The following is a 19,613-nucleotide window of genomic DNA, read 5'->3' on the forward strand; positions in this document are numbered from 1 at the left end:
GTATTTCAGGTAACACTATTTGAAACCAATAGATTTAAATGATAATGCTGAGAAAAAGAACTTGGGAAAAAATAAAAAGGCCCTATGAAATGTTAATTTCTTACCCTGCATCACAGCCATCACAGAGCAGGAGGCGATCTTCACGATCTCGACCACCGCAAACCTCACAGCTGGTCTGATCCAAGTCCAGTGCCACCTGCTCCTCCTGTCCGGGTTTTACTGGCTTCTGAACTGCAATCTAACCAAACACATATATACACTCTCCTTTAACGTTTCCAATTCCGCAGCACAATCTACAACATATGCACTTTTTCAACAGCAAAAGTAAACACACTCCTGACACAATTATGTTTTATGCAACTCACAGTTTTCTGGACTTTCCCACCATAACACTTTCTCAGGAGAATGCTATTGAAGACTATCCGGTCCACAGGACAGGAGTTGGCATTCTTAAGTTAAAAAAGACAAAGGAGATTACTGTATTTAGAAACAGCAAATCAGCAAAATGTATTTGCAAGAGTACGAATAATGCAGAATAAGTGTATGGAATCATTGTTCACATTTACATGCACAATATTAATCCGACATTCCAGACTTAGCACTTTAATTCTTCAGTTAACACTAGTTTTTTATTTCAGCTTTAAAGTTGTTTACGTTGTTATTTTTACAGTCAATTTAGGGTTTACACCATTATATCGTCATGGCAGTGAAGTTATAAAATTGTACACAACTTAGCAAATGTCATTTTATCACACTAAAATCATTTTACTATGCATATTGTTTGTCTTGTGACTATACTTCTGAAAAAGTGAGTATTTTAATGTTTATGGATTGACCTCAATAACTTTCATTGTAAGTGCCTCACTGGAACACAGATTTTTGCTTTCTTTATTTTTAAAAAAGGAGGGTCATCGCCTTTGATGTTTTGAGTCGGCAACTACGCAGTCAGTGATATCAAGATTCTTTTAGTTTGCAAAGGGCAGCAAAATTCACGTGAATGAGCATTTAAACTTCTTTTTTCTAAATAAATGTTGTGCATGTAAACATGGACATACATTGAATCTTGAGAACTTCCTGAATAAGGACAGTAGGGCTGAAACGATTAGTTGACATTATTGACAACGTCGACAATAAAAAAAAAATTGTCGTCAGAAATTTTAGTTGTCGAATAGTCATTTGATTTAATTTAATGTAATCACAGTAAATGAAACTAATGTTTGAAACTAATGAAACTAATGTTTCATTTAGTGTGACCACGCCAAGGTGTCACAAAAATCTACCATAAGTACAATGCGTTATCATCTAGTATTTGTACATAAAATGTCTTGCGATACAAGAGAGGCAACTCAGACGAGGATCGCATCTTTTACCGTCAGACAGAAATGCAATGCAGCCAGAGCTGAAAAGATTACACAACTAATCACCGAAATGGTAGCGAAAGATTTGCTGCCCATTAGTTTCGAAGGAGAAGGGTTTAAAAATGTTATGCATTACGTTGAGCCCCAGTATAACGTCCCATCTTGCAAAACAGTCACAGGAAGAATAGATGCTCTATATGAAAAGACTGCTTCTTCACTGAAAGACAGACTGTCAAAGACAGCGAAGATGGCCATCACAACGGACGCATGGACGCACGCGGTGGAATTCTGTGTGCGATATATTCGAACGTCTTTTGGAACAGAGATGGACTGTGTGCGCTGTTCTGTCAGATCGCAATATTACAAAACTTGCAGATGCGAAGACACTTGACTTGAAAGATGAGCACTGGCAGATTGTAGAAGAACTGATACCCGTTCTTCAGTCTCTGAAGTGCGCCACAACAACAATGTGCAGTGAGACGCATGTTTGCGTTTCGATGGTCTATCCGATCACCCATAGCCTCATCACTAAACGTCTAAACACACAGTCTCCAAGAGTGTCGGAATTCAAGACAGCCGTGGCAGAATCTCTGAAACGGCACATTGTCACTGTTGCCGATGATGCTGAGAAATGATACCACTGATTGCGGCAACATTGGATCCAAGACACAAACATCTGAGGTTTCTTGAGACAGAGCTTCGAGAGAGAGTAAAGGAGAATCTGAAACAGCTTTACGACAGTTACAAATTCTTTCACACCCATACAAAGTGACTCTCAACCTGATCGAGCAGCAATTACGGCGCTCGACACTCTTTGGTGAGGATTACGACGTGAGTGATTTTTGTTCGAGTGACACCGAAATCGAAAGCTACTTCAGTGAGCAATGCATCTCCGTAATCCAGGATCCTTTACTGTGGTGGAAGGTAAATGAGAATCGGTTTACAAAGCTAAGCATCCTTGCCCAGTGGTATTTAGTTGTTCCTGCGACATCGGTTCCAGCGGAGCACGTTTTTTCCACCCCCGGCCTAATTGTGAATAGACTCCGCACACGCCTCTCACCTGTGCACGTAGACCGACTCCTCTTTTTGAACAAAAATATGTAGGCTGTAGCCTATGTTTAAGTTTCATCAGTCGTGATAAATATACAGGATGTTTTTGTTTTTGAGTTTTATAAATCATTCAGTCTCTTTTTTATTTACCATTACCATCGTTTAGTTAAATTGTTAAACCTTTTTTCTTTAGCTTTGAAAATAAAAACTAAGTTGTTCCTTTTTGTTGTTGTTTCAAAAGCACAGTTGAAATATGCTGCTTAAGTAATATTGTAGACAAAGTTTTATATAAAAAATGAAAATCAACACTTTTTTTTGTCATAGTTTTTATCTTTTGATGAAAATATCCTTCACAATTTATTCATAATTCATCAATAATCATCGTGTGTTGTTCAGTAATTTAAGTCAGTTTTACTCTGACTAAAATGTCCCAATTTTAGCCAATATATAGGCGATGTCAGCCATCACTTAATAAAGTAGATGAAAGTACTGTAATGTAATCAGCAATATACATAACATTATGAGAACACCATAGAATGTTGTGAATTATTTTTGCTTTGTTTGCCCGTGTTTCAGAGCGCTGTTAGAAGAGCGCATCAACAATGGATTTACACGGGGGGCGCATGCGCGCAATTTATGGAGTAGTCGCTTTTTACAGAGCTCTTCCCCGCTGACACTATATTTTGAATGTTTTTGTAAATTAAGTACCAGCAAGTCACTTTACAGGTGATTATGTTCTTTTGAGAGTTACCAGTCGTCAGTTGTTTTAAGTATCTCGTGAAATTTAAGTGCGTTGAGCGCGATTTTCGTTATTCACCGCACAGGGAAATGTGAACGCGATACTTGCTGCAATCGGTGCCCAAGGAGATGATTTAAAAAAACTGATAGAGGACAAGATGACAGCTCTAAGTGTTCGCTTGGATGCGTTGGACGCCACGCTAGTTAACTTGCAGTCAGAACAGGCCGGCGTTAAACAGAAAATAGTAGAGATAGAAGGTGCCCTGAACGATACGGATTTACGCCTCGGTGCGGTTGAAAAGGTGTGTGAAGATTTGCGTGCGGAGAATAAATCTCTGTGGACTAAACTGAATGACTTGGAAGGACGCTCTCGCAGGCTGAACCTCAAATTTGTGGGAATAAGCGAGGGAGAGGAGCGGGGGCGCCCCTCGGTGTTCATTTCGGACTTGATTACTGAGCTCTTCGGCCGAGACAACTTTCATAAACCTGTGAAAATTGACCGAGCTCATCGGGCCCTGTTACCCAAGCCGTCTGAAGGCCAGAGACCTCGCACTATTATCGCACGGATCCACAATGATCGGGACAAAGATTTAATCCTTCGTCTGAGCCGTGAAAAGTTTCCTCTGGAATATAAAGGAAAGCGGATTCACATCTTCCCTGACTATACAACGGAGGTGACCGCTCGGCGACGTGCCTTCAGCTCAGTCACGAAAGCTCTACGGGAGGCTGGATTGAAATGGTCCCTGCGTTCCCTCTCAAGAGGTCTCTCCTATTGCGTAAGTAGCTTACGCTATGGGAAAACTCAGTTTCTCGAGAAATATTGAAGTCTTTATGTAAAACGCATTGCAGCTGCACAGCAGACAGCAATGATCGAGGCAGCTCGGTCATTGGCTGTGCTGCGGCAACTTGCTCGAACCAATGACGGGGCGACTCTGAACGCGCGACCAATGGCGCGCTTCACGCCCGAGCGCTCAGAGCCTGCCAAGATTGGCGTGGCTAAGGCTATATATTAGGCGCCCCATCATGAGAGTTCTTTAGATTTAATCTCCTTCAGCGAAGACATTCTCTTCGCTGGATCCTCCGGATTATTGGAGTCTTTTTGCCCGCCGTCGACAAGCCTACAGCAGGACTGCTAAGAGGACGCCGGCGCCTTCAGCCGCCTTCAAAGCCTTCTGCTACGCCATCCGGCGCGCATCACCCTGATATCCTTTGCTAAGCTACTTTGCAAGTGTTCGCCTCTGCGGGCCAGTCCCCGCGTGCTTCACCACTACCCGAGAACTCCCCGCCGCCAGTCCATTTCACGCAGGCGGACCAGCACCCCTCCAACAGAGCAGTGGGTCTCGTCTCGTTCGGCGCGTCAGGGGATGACGGTGAAAAGGATGACAGCCTTTCCATTGACGCTGCATCCGACGACTGGCCGGGCTTGGCCTTCGACCCCGCGCCGTCGACATTAGCGGACGCGAGCACGGGCACCAGCATGGACTCGGAGATCGTCCGCATCCTATCTAAAGCCGTGGAAGACCTCGGGCTCGACTGGTCTTCTCTGGAAGAACGTGTAAAACATTACCCAGTCCCCTTACAGGCGGCTGGAAATGTCTGTACAGCAGTCAATGGGCCAGTCACAGAACTCGCTCACCTGCAATCAAACGCCATTTTAACGGCGACACACAAAAAACACAAAAAGATTCATTTTCTGCTTGTGTCACTAAAGGGTCACGTGTCCACACTAAAGTGCGCATTCCCACATATCAATACTGTCGAAACGGTGCCGAATACTTCCCCAGCTCCAGCTGGACGCCCCATAAATGTAGATCGTGTGCCTATTGTCATGTATGCACCACTACACAAGCACAGTTCCCACAGTTATAAACACTTCCCCAGTAAAAGCGGGAAATACTATAAAGGTAGCGCGCGTGCCTGCTGTCATGCATGCACCCTACACACAAACACTGTATGATGGCCAGAAACACCCCGCCGCGAGCGGGAGGCTTTATGAAAGTGGCGCGCGTGCCTACTACAGTATATGCACCCCCACCCATAAGCGCTGCCCATAAAGTTTCAAACAGTTCTCTGGCTCATGCCGCGAGCATCACAGATGCGACGGCCGAGCCAAGAAACTCCCCGCTAAGAGCGGGAAGCTTTATGAAAGTGGCGCGCGTGCCTATTACAATGTATGCACCCCCAACTGTAAACACTGTCGATACAGTTTCAAACATTTCTCCAGCTCATGCTGCGAGCATTATGGAGATAGCACGCGTGCCTGTAATCTCACACGCACCCCTGCACTCGGCACTCAACAAAGCTGCTCAGCGCGCACCCGCGCTTCTGAGAGCTGTAAGCTCAGTGTTAGCACAAGGCGATTCGCCGGTGGGGCCCATACGTCACTGCGACACGCCCCCAGCCAGCATTCAGCCCATATCTGTGCGAGCAAAAGCCTGGGAAAAAATCCCTGACATACCGAAATGGGTTTTGAACATAATAAAACACGGTTACTCGCTTCAATTCGCTCGCAGACCACCCCGCTTTTCAGCGGTGGTCGAGACGAAAGTGAGGAAAGATGTTTCACATGTTCTACGCACCGAGGTGCTCAAACTGATAGAGAAGGGCGCTATAGAAACTGTCCCTCTATGAGCGAGGCAGATTTTTACAGCCGCTATTTTCTCGTCCCGAAAAAGGACGGTGGCCTCCGCCCCATCCTAGATCTCAGACATCTGAATAAAGCTTTAATGATTCGCTCGTTCAGAATGTTAACGACCAAACATATCCTCGCGCAAGTTCGCCCCGGGGATTGGTTCCTATCAGTGGATTTGAAAGACGCTTACTTTCACATCCCGATAGCGCCTCATCACAGGCCTTTTCTGAGATTTGCTTTTGAGGGACAGTCATACCAGTACACAGTACTACATTCGGCCTATCATTGGCCCCCCATACATTCACGAAATGCATGGACGCAGCACTTTCCCCCCTGAGACAGCGGGGAGTGCGAATACTGAATTACCTCGACGATTGGCTAATCATAGCACAATCAGAGAGTCAGTTAACAATGCACAGATCTTGGATTATCAGCCATCTAGAATGCCTGGGTCTGAGAATCAATTTTGCAAAGAGTGTGCTATCCCCCAGCCAAAATATCTATTTTCTGGGAATAGTGCTAGACTCAGTGCAGATGACGGCGTGCCTCTCATCAGAGCGCGCGCTCGCTATTCGGCGCCTTGCAACATCATTCAGAGCGAGCGCGCGCCCCGTCAAACGATTCCAAAGGATGCTCGGCCTCATGGCCTCGGCATCAGCTGTACTCCAGCTAGGATTGTTGCACATGCGTCCTCTCCAACGCTGGCTCAAGAGCAGTGTCCCCACTCACGCGTGGCGCTCGGGCCACTTTTTAATCAGAGCGAATCACGGCTGTATAAAAGCCCTGACGCCCTGGAAAGCCGTCGACTGGTATCAAACCGGCGTGAGTCTGGGCGTGAACACACAGAGAAAAATTATCACGACAGATGCCTCCAAAATAGGATGGGGGGCCCTTTACGAGGGCAGGCCTGTCTCCGGCTTTTGGTCAAACCCGGAAAAGTGCCTACATATCAACTGTCTGGAAATGAAAGCGGTCGCCTTGGCTCTCAGAGCCCTGCTTCCGTACCTGAAAAATGAACACGTCCTGGTCCGAACGGACAACATGACGGTAGTATCGTATATAAATCGCCAGGGTGGACTCAGGTCGAACTCCCTGCACTCTATGGCCAGGGAGCTCATCTTATGGTCACGGCACAACCTGCGCTCGCTGAGAGCAGCGCATGTGCCAGGCGTCCTGAACCAGGGAGCGGACATGCTGTCCAGAGACAAAGTTCTCCCAGGGGAATGGTCTCTCCACCCCCTGACGGCCCAGTGGTTATGGCAAACCTTTGGCGAGGCAGAGGTTGACCTCTTCGCCTCCAGGGAAAATGCGCACTGCCCTCTTTTCTTCTCAAAAAGCACGGACGCGCTCGCCCAAGTCTGGCCGAACCGCCCCTTGTATGCATTTCCCCCGATCGCGATGCTACCTCAGGTCATCAGTCGGATCAGGGAAGTGAAATGTGCAGTGCTCCTGGTAGCCCCACTCTGGAAGAACCAGATGTGGTTTCCAGAACTGATGCAGATGATGCAATCTGCCCCATGGCCGATTCCATTGAGGCTGGACCTCCTCAGGCAGGCCAACGGGATGATTCTTCATCCCGCCCGATCTGTGGGCCCTTCATGCATGGCCCCTCAGCGGGTTCCCGAGAACCTCCCCAGTGGAGTGTTGAGAACCATCACTGAGCGCTGGCGCCCTCTACGAGCGCTTATATGCCCAAAAGTGGAAAGTGTTCAGTGACTGGTGTGATACCAAGAGCTTGAACCCCAAATCGTCGCGAGATACCAAGTGTACTCGCCTTCTTGCAAGAGCTGCTGGAGGCGGGCGCACACCCTCCACGCTCAAAGTCTATGTGGCTGCCATAGCGGCATCACACAATCCTGACAAGGGGCGCTCATTAGGGAAAAACAACCTAATCATTCGTTTCCTAAGAGCTAGGAGGATGAACCCTCCTCGCCCCCCTCGTTGCCGATCTGGGACCTGGCCCACGGTCCTGGGCGCACTCAAGAGTGCCCGTTCGAACCTCTCCGAACCGTGCACCTTAAAGAGCTCTCGCTCAAAACTGCGCTCTTGCTGGCGCTCGCCTCAGTCAAGAGAGTGGGCGACCTGCACGCGCTGTCATCAAGTGCTGCTTGCCTGGAATTTGGACCTAACGACTGCAGAGTTGTCCTTAGTCCAAAGCACGGGTATATTCCTAAAGTGCTCTCCACACCCTTCAGAGTACAGGTTATATCTCTGGCAGCGCTATCGTCTCCAGCAGACGAAAGCGACGCTAATTTACTCTGCCCGGTCAGGGCACTCAGAGTATATTTGGAACATTCTGCCCCGTTCAGACAGACGGAACAATTATTCGGATGCTTTGGCGGCCGCACTAAAGGTCTCGCAGTTTCAAAGCAAAGAATATCGCGCTGTATAGTGGATGCTATAAGCTGGCTTATGAAGCCAAGGGCCTTCAATGCCCCTTAGAGCCAGAGCTCACTCTACGAGGAGCATGGCCTCCTCGTGGGCGTGGTCGAGTGGGATACCCATTGAAGATATTTGTGCGGCGGCAGGCTGGGCCTCGCCTTCGACATTTATCAGGTTTTATAACCTACAGGTCCCCTCATGGCATTCCAACATTCTATCAGCCTGACTGTAGTATGAACTGGAGTATGTATTTGCTGAGCATTATCTCCTCCCTTATAAGGTCCGTCTCTGACTGACTTAGAGGGTTTTTATGCATATCAGTAAGTAAAAAAATCAGTACATAAGATATGTGCTTATGTTTTTACAATGAGCTCCCACCATGAGCCACCTTGGGGCAAAGGCACTCTGTTTTATCCCATTATAAAGCTTCGCCGTTGGCGGCTCGTTGAATAATCACTTTGCTTTAAGGCTCAGGCATCTGCCTCTGGCTTTATAGAGCGAAGTCAGCACGCACAGCGTTTTGCATGGTGTTCCCATAGCGTAAGCTACTTATGCAATAGGAGAGACCTCTCGAGAGGGAACGACTCGGTTACTAACATAACCTCGGTTCCCTGAGAGGAGGGAACGAGTATTGCGTAAGCTGCCGTGCTTGTGCTTGGTCAGTCGCTTCAGTCGATTGAACCTAAAGAACTCTCATGACGGGGCGCCTAATATATAGCCTTAGCCACGGCAATCTTGGCAGGCTCTGAGCGCGCGGGCGTGAAGCGCGCTCATTGGTCGCACGTTCAGAGTCGCCCCGTCATTGGTTCGAGCAAGTTACCGCAGCACAGCCAATGACCAAGCTGCCTCGCTAATTGCTGTCTGCTGTGCAGCTGCAATGCGTTTTACATAAAGACTTCAATATTTCGCGAGAAACAGAGTTTTCCCATAGCGTAAGCTACTTACGCAATACTCGTTCCCTCCTCTCAGGGAACCGAAGTTACGTTAGTAACCGAGTCGTTTTCCAGCGAAACTGACACTGCATTATAACGGTCGGGAGCGCTCTTTTGAATCTCCGGAGGAGGCTACGAAGTTTGTGGATAACTTGTCGAATGATTCGGCGTAACTTCTATGTTTGACTTTACTCATCTTGACCTGTGTGTGGTACTCGACTAACAGAAGTGGACTATTTTTTGGAATATTTTGTCATTTTCATCGTGGTACTTAACATTAATTCAGATGATTGGTTGTTTGCGGGGCGGAGAGCAGGGGGTTTTTTTGTGTGTGTGTTACTCCTTGTTTTTCGTTATTTCTGCTCTTTTTGGGCTAAGGTAAGCTATGTTTGACTTACTTTGCACTCTTGTTGTCTCCGAGAGGATGGGGAATACTTGCTGCTTCGGTTCTTGGAGCAGCTGTGGGGAGTTTGTAAGTTCTTTATGTTTTTTTTTTGTTTTGTTTTTTTGCACCAGACAATGTTACTCTTGCTACGATTATTACTATTTTTGTGTTTATTTTTTTTTTAATGATGTTGTTGTATGAGTGGCACTATTACTAATAACAATAGCAATGGCGAAATGAATATTACATTTGTCAGTTGGAATGTAAGAGGAATGGGACACCCAATTAAAAGGGGAAAAAAGTTTGCACATTTAGGGGGCTTTCACACTGCCTGTTCCGAACCCGAGTTCGATTGCTCCCCCCTCCCCCCTGCCCTCGATGGACTGTGTTCGCATTATATATTTGTATCCGAACCGCGGTACGCTTGCGTCATCAAGCTGCAGCTGGTGCGTAATCGTGTTGCTTGATAACCGCGAAATGAAAAGGCGTCAAAATTCAATGAATAGACTTGCTCGGTTCACATTTGTTCTTTTTTTTAACCTTTGGTTTTGTTTTCAACATCAAGATACAGAAACACACTTGCATCTGTCTGCCGCAAAAATACTGAAATCGTTCAAAAGACAGCGGGCTGTCCGCCGAAGACAATTTTTGCGAAGGCAAGCAGAAATCATCTCTCTGCTTGCAGTGCGTGTGCGTCAATCCCGCTTTTCATCAAGTGTATACACACACACACACACACGCACGCACGCACGCAAGTAAACACTTTCCGCTCATTTTGAAAGTGACGCGTGTGAGACTGACGACCACATTATACGTCATCAATAGCGGTTCACTTCCGCGGTTTGGTTCAATTGCGTTCATATCAGCAGCGAACCGTACTGGAGTTCACATGAACCGTACCCCAGACCACCTTTTTAAGCGGACCCGAGTACGGTTCGCGGGTGCGCACCCGAGTTCGGAAGACAGCGTTCACATCATCCAAAGGAACCGAACTCTGACGTCATTCGAACCGGGGTGCGCACCAAATGTGCTAGTGTGAAAGCCCCCTTAAAGTCATTGTCGGCTGACATTATTTTTCTTCAGTAAACCCATATTAGACCCAGAGAACAGACGCAGCTTAGGGCAAGTTGGATCTCACAAGTTTATCAAGCCACTTTTTCCTCTAAAGCAAGAGGGGTGGCTATACTATTTAGGAAATCTATTCCTTTCCGAATGCACTCTGTGGCGTCTGACCCTGCGGGAAGATATATTATTGTATCCGGATCCATTAATAATTTCCCGATTACATGTGTTAATGTTTATGGCCCAACTATAGATGACCCTGCTTTTTTCAGGAAATTATTTGGGCTTATTCCAGATACTGGCTGAGATAGAATCCACATTTCCATCTTTAGAACAAACATTTCGTTCATCTAAAGCTCAGAGTGACCTTAACGCTATTCTTAAGTTGAAATATGAATATAACTATTTTGAGTGATCATGTCTCTAACTTGTTAATTAAACTTAAACAGAAACAGTTTGAATTGGGAGATAAGGCAGATAAGCTTCTTGCCAGGCAACTAAGAGGTGTGCAGGCTAGTAGAGCCATTCATCAAATAAAATCTCGGAATGGTACTTTAGTAACACATCCTAAAGAAATTAATAATCGTTTTGTTGAATTTTATAAGCAGCTTTACTCTTCCAACTGTTCTGAGTTGAACACTACAGGGCGGCAATTTCTTGATGCGGTGGATTTTCCAAAACTTAATGAATGTGCCAGAGAGGAATTAGAGGAACCGTTTACTCTCTGTGAAATTTTGGAGGCAATTAATTCCTTTTCCAATGGGAAAGCCACGGGCCCTGATGGGTTTGGTGTGGAATTCTATAAGGCTAATGCAAATGCTATTGCTCCTTTGTTACTTAGAATGATAAATCATTCGATTGAGAAGGAAATATTTCCCGACTCTTTTTATGAGGCACATATATGCCTTTTGAAGAAAAAAGACAGAGATGTTATGGAGCCTTCTAGTTACAGGCCCATAAGTCTTCTCAATTGCGATCAAAAAATTATTGCCAAGATCCTGGCCACTCGTCTGAATAAGCATGTGGCCTCGTTAATTCACCCAGACCAAACTGGCTTCATCCCAGGAAGATTTTCATTTTTTAATTCACGTCACCTGCTAAATATTGTATACAGTAATCGGAGTAGGATATCTAAGGCAGCTGTTCTTTCTTTAGATGCTGAAAAGGCCTTCGATCGAATAGAATGGAGTTATATGTTTTCTGTGTTGGATCAAAATCAAATCAAATCACTTTATTGTCACACTACCATGTACACAAGTGCAACAGTAGGTGAAATTCTTGTGTGCAGTTCCGAGCAACATAGCAGTCATGACAGTGACGAGACATATACCAATTACAATAAACAACATACTTACACAAAACAATTTACAAATCAAATGTACACATACTTACACAACACAATAATTATATACAATACACACAATATAAAATACAATAAGGAGTATATGAAATATATATATACAGGTATATATATATATATATATATATATATATATATATATATATATATATATATATATATATATATGAAGTAGTATATTGAGGAGAATATGTTGACAGTCCAGTGTGAGATATAAGATGAATAAAGTGCAGTGCTAATTATTGATCGTGATAGATCAAGTGTTCAACAGTCTGACTGCGTGGGGAAAGAAGCTGTCATGTAGTCGGCTGGTGCGGGTCCTGATGCTGCGATACCGCCTGCCTGATGGTAGCAGTGAGAGCAACCCATGACTCGGGTGGCTGGAGTCTCTGATGATCCTCCGAGCTTTTTTCACACACCGCCTAGTGTATATGTCCAGGAGGGAGGGAAGCTCATCTCCGATGATGTTTCTGGCAGTTCGCACCACCCTTTGCAGGGCTTTGCGGTTGTGGGCGGTGCTATTGCCGTACCAGGCAGTGATGCAGCCAGTCAGGATGCGCTCTACAGTACTGGTGTAGAACCGTGTGAGGATGTGGTGGTTCATTCCAAACTTCCTCAGCCGTCTCAGGAAGAAGAGGCGCTGGTGAGCCTTCTTCACAACGGCCTCAGTGTGGACGGACCATGTGAGTTCTTCAGTGATGTGGACACCGAGGAACTTGAAACTGCTGACTCTCTCTACCGGTGCTCCATTGATGGTGATGGGGCTGTGTTCTCTGTCTTTCTTCCTGAAATCCACCACAAGCTCCATGGTTTTACTGACGTTGAGGGAGAGGTTGTGCTCCTGACACCAGCGTGTCAGAGTGTGCACCTCCTCTCTGTAGGCTCTTTCATCATTGTCAGTGATCAGACCTACCACCGTCGTATCGTCAGCAAACTTAATGATGGCATTGGAGCTATGTGTTGCCACACAGTCATGCATGTATAGGGAATACAGTAGGGGGCTGAGAACACAGCCCTGCAGGGCTCCAGTGTTGAGGGTCAGTGATGAGGAGATGTTGCTGCCCATTCTAACCACCTGACGTCTGCCTGACAGGAAATCCAGGATCCAGCTCCGGTTTGGTTTTGGTGAGAATTACAAACGAATCATAAAAATGCTTTATTTTTCCCCTAAATCTGCAATACTTACTAATTCGGATAGGTCTGCTTTCTTTCCTCTTCAGCGTGGTACATGTCAGGGCTGTTGTTTAAGCCCATTGCTATTTGATCTAGCTTTAGAACCCCTGGCCATCCATCTTCGTAATCATTCTGAGATCAGGGGTATAGCATGTGGTCATTCTGAGGTTAAACTGTCCTTATATGCAGACGACTTGCTTTTATATTTGAGTGATCCCTCTTCTGCTTTGCCTTTTTTAATGGAATCACTTGAGGTGTTTGGCTCTTTTTCTGGTTATTTTGTTAATTGGGAGAAGAGTGTATTCATGCCCTTGGGTGAGGGGCTAGATGCTCAGTTTCAGAGGTCATTACCTTTTAGAATAACAGAGGATCATTTCACTTACTTGGGGTTAACTATTCCTAAAAAATGTAAACAAATTTTCAGTCTAAATTTTACAGAAGCCATGAATAAGTTAAAACTATATATTGATAAATGGAGGGTGATACCGTTATCTTTAATTGGTCGGGTCAATGCTATTAAAATGGTTTCTCTGCCTCGCTTTGTCTATCTTTTTCAGAACCTGCCTATATATTTGTCACATTCTTTTTTTTAACAATCAGATTCCGTCATTTTGCCATTTATTTGGGGTTATAAAGTGCATAGAATTTCAAAGGCCCATTTGCAGAAGCCGAAAGAGTTGGGTGGTCTAGCGCTACCTGTTTTCCGTCATTATTATTGGGCTGCTAATGCCAGGGCTATGATGATCTGGCGGCTTAGTGATCAAGCTGGCGAGAACTTGATGGACACCCAACCCAAGTGGCTGTACATGGAGGCTCGGTCAGTTGTGGGTAGCTCTCTCGCCGCTATTCTTTTTTCGAACCCTGTATCTTTAAAGAAGTTACAATGCAAAAATTATGTTGTGCTCAATTCCATTAGAATTTTAAATCAATTGAAGACTGTTTTGAATATTACACGTCCTTCAGTGTTCCAGTCCATAATCATAATGATAATCATAATTTTTTGCCTGGCCAGTCAGATAGGGTATTTTCACAGTGGAGAAGCAAAGGACTGACCATGATTAAGGACTTCTATATAGATGGAAAATTTGCCACTTTCGAGCACTTATATAAAACATTTGATCTTTCCCAATCACACTTTTTCCGATATCTACAGGTGCGCCATTTCATTAAACATTCTTTTAATGAGTTTCAGGGGTTGCCTCAGGATCATAATATGTATTGTCTTTTGGGTCAACCCCCTAATGCCAAACAGTTGGTGACACGGTTTGTTTCCTTGTTTGTATCTCAATTTCCTGTCTCTTCAGAGCACATCAAAGTAGCATGGGAAAATGACGCGGGAATTAATATCTCAAATGAGATTTGGGAAGAAGGACTGAAGCGAATTCATAATTGCTCTATTAATGCAAGATTACAACTTATTCAGTTTAAAGTGTTGCATAGATTACACTATACCAAATTTAAACTTAATAAAATTTACCCTTCAGTTTCCCCATTATGCGATAGATGCAAGAGCTCTGACGGGACGCATGCTCATACTTTTTGGTTTTGCCCTGAGATTTCTGAGTTTTGGAATAATATTTTTTTGTGGTACTCAAATGTTTTTGGACAAGAAATCAGTCCAGATTTTGAGTTGGCTTTGTTTGGGTGTTCTGACCCTATATTAGCTTTGACACATTCTCAACAACTGTCTCTTATGTTTGGTATGGTGGTGGCCAAAAGGGTGATCTTGATGGACTGGAAGTCCATTGTACCACCCAGCTTTCATAAATGGCTGGCTGAAATGGTTGCTGCCCTCAAGCTCGAAAGGATTCGTTTTTCTAAAGCTGATGCTTCTAAAAAAATTGATAAAGTCTGGGGCCCCTTCCTTAAGTATCTTTCTAAGAGTTGAAATATGTTTGGGCATATATGTAATACGGATGACTTATCTCTTTTATTTCTTCACTCCATTGTCAATTTTTGTTATTTTTTTTGATTAAGCTTGATTGAGTGATTTAAAGTGTAATCTCTTTCTCTCTGTCTGGTGCGGGGTGGGTGGGGGGTGTTTTTTTTATTTTATTTTATGTATAACATTCTTTCTGTAAACATTTTGTGAGACTTGGATATGTTTTGTGTTGTATAAAAAACTGTTACAAATAAAATTATTAAAAAAAACAATGGATTTACACTCTCTGGCTATAGCACGTAACTGTGTTTGCATCCTTTTGTGCAGATACAAGTTGTAATGTTACGTTTATGTTGTGTATCTAGTATGTCTGATTAATCTCATAGGATGTGTCATAGAAGGGGCTTCAGTTTACTGGTGTTCATTTACTCTTCAGCTTCACCTCATGCAGCTATTCTATTTCAGATGTTTCTTTTTCGATAACACTGATGCAGCATAAGCACTGATGCAGCATATTTATAGTCATATGTTCATGTTTTCAAAGATGTGTTTTCATGTCATTATTTGTCAACATAAATTTTCGTAACAATCTTAAAATATTTTCATTATCATTTCATTTTCATTCACGCCCCCCCCCCTCCCCCCGCACACAATATCTGTATTTTCAAAAGATGATTTTGTTCTCTTTATTGTTATTAAGCACGTTTAATAAAAACTTTAAGTCAGTGCACAAGCTGAATAATTGGTTACGAGCTAATGATTAATCATTGCAATAATCATTCTAATAATCGTTATATTAAACGATTATCAAAATAATTGTTAGGTGCAGCCCTAAAGGACAGTAATCAATCTCACCTTTGACCATTCCAGAAGGCAGTCCAGACAGAAGTAGTGTTCACAGGCCTCTGGTGTGGCCACAGGCTGCTCGTGGAATGAGTTCAGACAGATGGGGCATTTGTCAGAGTCCTCATCTGAGCTCAGGCCCACCCTATCCGCAGGAACATTCCCTACAGTACCTTCCAGGACCTTACCAGAGTCCTCATCTGAAGAAAAATATTAAAAAATCTATAAATTCAATGCTTTGATACTTGCTGGAAAAGACTTAAAAGAATGATGTAGCATAATTCTGGGATTAAATACAAAACAAGAATGGGCAGCAGGGAAAACCAATGTAAAATGCAAATACCATTTAATCATGCATATTACAGACAACAACATTTTAGGCTTATCAAATTTTTTCTCTACCATATTAATATTCAGCAAATGCATCAGTCACTTTGTAGAAATTAGGCAGATAATTTGAAACGCCCACATCCCCGAGAATTGTTATTTAATAAAATGTAAATGATTGATTTTTAAGAATTTCGTTTTTTGTAGAATATATAATTTTGGTACTGTGCTGGGTTGCCAAAATGTAAAATATGGGTGCTGAAGCAAACATATTTGACATGATGCTATGGGGAAAAAAACCTTACTTTCACTTTCATCATCCCCCTCATCATCATCATCTTCCTCCTCCTCCTCCTCTCCATCCAGGACTTCCTCCTCCTCCCCTTCATTATCATCATCCTCCTCACTGTCTGTTTCTACTTCCTCTGATTCGGCCCCATCTTCTGAAATATCCTCTGAATATTTTTAATAGTCATCGGATGGTTAAATGAAAATTCTCACAAACTGATTTTATTCAGGTCACACAAGAATTTAGTATATATATATATATATATATATATATATATATATATATATATATATATATATATATATATATATTTTACACACACACACACACACACACACACATTTCATTACTGCAACATGCCAGCAAACTTCACACCTTGTTTTTTATATTTTTCAGATTAACCTAAATAGTTTTTAATAGCTACATTTCTAATGGTTGATCAGATTTGGCATTTAATAATTGTTAACATTCTCACGTTTCAATGTAAAATTGTAAAAATTAATTGCGGTAATGCAGTTGAAAGTTAGCAAAAATTATGGCTTTATCTTACACAGCTATTTAAAAACGAATTAAATGCACAACATTATTGCAAATTTTGCATCAGTTTCAGTAATGAGAATGCTTAGTTTCTGAAACAGATCATAGACAATACTATAACATTTTTAGTTAAGAAAAGTAAAGTGAAATTAAACTGCTCTTTCTTATGTATCATTGCAGAATAATAATTTATTAACAAAAAATAAAGAGTTTTTTTTTTTTTTTTAAAGCAGCCAATATGCGTTGTGATGCAGAGAAACGGCTTATTGGACACCAAGTTTTTTTTATTCTTATATCGAAAGACTGATGTTTGGAATGCCAAATAAATCATTATTATTTTCTGTTGGATATTGAGTAAAACATGCATTAATAAAAAATATTGTTTTATTGTTTATTTTTTTCATAATAAATTAAATGGTCCTAATTTTGAATCTGGATATGTTGCAGTAAGAAATTAACCATAAACTTCTTTAAAAAAAAAAAAAAAAGAAATTCTTCATAATCTAAATGTACTGCATTTGTACTGTTTCAAGTTTCAGAATAAAATTTCCAAATTATTTTTATATAGATATCCTCGCAGTTTTGAAACTGTTAGTTTCATGAGAATTACCCAAATAAGGAGAATAAATCAAAGACTATATATATTGAGGTAGACTGATATATTAATTTCACAAATTAATCTGTGCCAATAGTTGCTTTTTGGAACTATCAGTTATCGACAAAAATCTGTGCCTATAGTTTACGACAGTTAATTTTTTTTAATCCTCAATTTTTATCCCTCAGCAAAATATATACACACTGGTGGACAAAAGTTTGTCTGATAACAATGTATAGTCAAGAAATTAATAATGTGAAAAATTACTATTACAATTCGAAAAACATTTTCTTAAACTACTTCAAAACTTTTCTCATAAAAAAAAATCCTCCATGTCCAGCAATGGCAGCTTTGCAGATCCTTGGCATTCTAGCTATCAGTTTGTCCAGATACTCAGGTGACATTTCACCCCACGCTTCCTGTAGCACTTGCTGTAGATGTGACTGTGTTGTCGGGCACTTCTCACACATCTTACAGTCTAGCTGATCCCACAAAAGCTCAATGTGGTTTAGATCCATAACACTCTTTTCCAATTATCTGTTGTCCAATGTCTGTTTCTTTGCCCACTCTAACATTTACTTTTTGTTTCAAAAGTGGATTTTTCTTTGCAATTCTTCCCATAAGTCCTGCACACCTGAGTCTTCTCTTTACTGTTGTACATGAAACTGGTGTTGAGTGGGTAGAATTCAATGAAGCTGTCAGCTGAGGACATGTGAGGTGTCTATTTATCAAACTAGAGACTCTGATGTACTTATCCTCTTGTTTAGTTGTACATCTGACCTTCCACATCTCTTTCTGTCCTTGTTAGAGCCAGTTGTCTTTGAAGACTGTAGTGTACACCTTGGTATGAAATCTTCAGTTTTTTGGCAATTTCAAGCATTGTATAGCCTTCATTCTTCAAACCAATGATTGTCTGATGAGTTTCTAGAGAAAGCTGATTCTATTTTGCCAATTTTTTTTTTTACCTAATATTGACCTTAAGACATTCTATTGCATACTGTGGCAACTCAAAAACATACACAAAGACAACGTCAAGGTTTATTTAATAAACTAAATAGCTTTACTATGTTTGATATAATGGCAAGTGATTTTTTAGTTCCAAATGATCAATTTAGCATGATTACTCAAGGATAAGGTGTTGGAGTGATGCTGCAGTCTAGATTTGATAAAAAATATTTTTTTCAAACAGTGATAATGCTGTTTTTACATCAGTAATATCCTGACTATATTTTGTGATCAGTTGAATTCCACTTTGGTGAATTAAGTAAATTTCCTTCCAAAACAGCAAAATCTGTACATTATTCTAAACATTTGGCCACCAGTGTATGCATGCATGCATATATATATATATATATATATATATATATATATATATATATATGTGTATATTACATACATTTTAAAAAACTATCGGCTGATTGGTTGTCTGCCTTTTCCGCCAATTTGGTTATCGGTCAAGCTCTAATAAATATATATTTATTTTTACTTTTTATCATGTATTTTTGGTCATGCGGTTACATTGGTATGCTACATTTACCAAACATTAACCTGTCAGATTATTTTTATGTGGCTTTTTGGAGTTGAAAAATGCAAAAAAGCTTAAGTGTTAATTTTCTTTGATAAAAGTGTAGTAAGACTCACACATCAGGCATATATGCAAGACTATATACTAACCGTCATCAGAGATTATGGACATGGCTGGCCGTTTGCCTTTTCCATGAGAGACATTCCTGTTGATCATCTCATCTTGGCTGTCCTCTTCATCCATGGCTAAGCATCAGTCTAATCTAGATCAATTTCACCATTGAACAATCTGCAGGAACACACACTCCAAATATGATTTTCCTATGTAATTACCAACATTTACAAATACAATGTGCAACAGAATGAAATTGAAATATTCCATACAAATCTACTAAATAAGGCCGGAAATCTTTAGCATCACAGACAACAGCCAATGGTGGCCTAGATTACACTGAGGGAGCTAAATATGATCTTAAACATCTTCAGATCTGTAAAGACTCCGCAAACTTCACAAATCCCTGCTTGATCCAGCCATTACAATATC

General features: G+C 42.1%; 1 protein-coding gene across 1 annotated transcript in view; it reads right to left on the reverse strand.

The window, feature by feature from the left end:
* phrf1 (PHD and ring finger domains 1) overlaps positions 1-19,613 on the reverse strand; it is a 43,284-nt gene that overhangs the window by 23,073 nt on the left and 598 nt on the right. Inside the window, exons 2-6 of the mRNA XM_052119697.1 lie at positions 19,220-19,358; positions 16,430-16,579; positions 15,810-15,997; positions 366-449; positions 105-238 (exon numbers count right to left, since the gene is read on the reverse strand). Of these exons, the coding sequence (XP_051975657.1) occupies positions 105-238; positions 366-449; positions 15,810-15,997; positions 16,430-16,579; positions 19,220-19,313 (650 nt within the window). The 5' untranslated portion in view covers positions 19,314-19,358. The remainder of the gene's footprint in view (positions 1-104; positions 239-365; positions 450-15,809; positions 15,998-16,429; positions 16,580-19,219; positions 19,359-19,613) is intronic.

The sequence above is a fragment of the Xyrauchen texanus genome, chromosome 46 (assembly GCF_025860055.1).
Source record: "Xyrauchen texanus isolate HMW12.3.18 chromosome 46, RBS_HiC_50CHRs, whole genome shotgun sequence".
In the NCBI taxonomy this organism is placed as follows: domain Eukaryota; kingdom Metazoa; phylum Chordata; class Actinopteri; order Cypriniformes; family Catostomidae; genus Xyrauchen; species Xyrauchen texanus.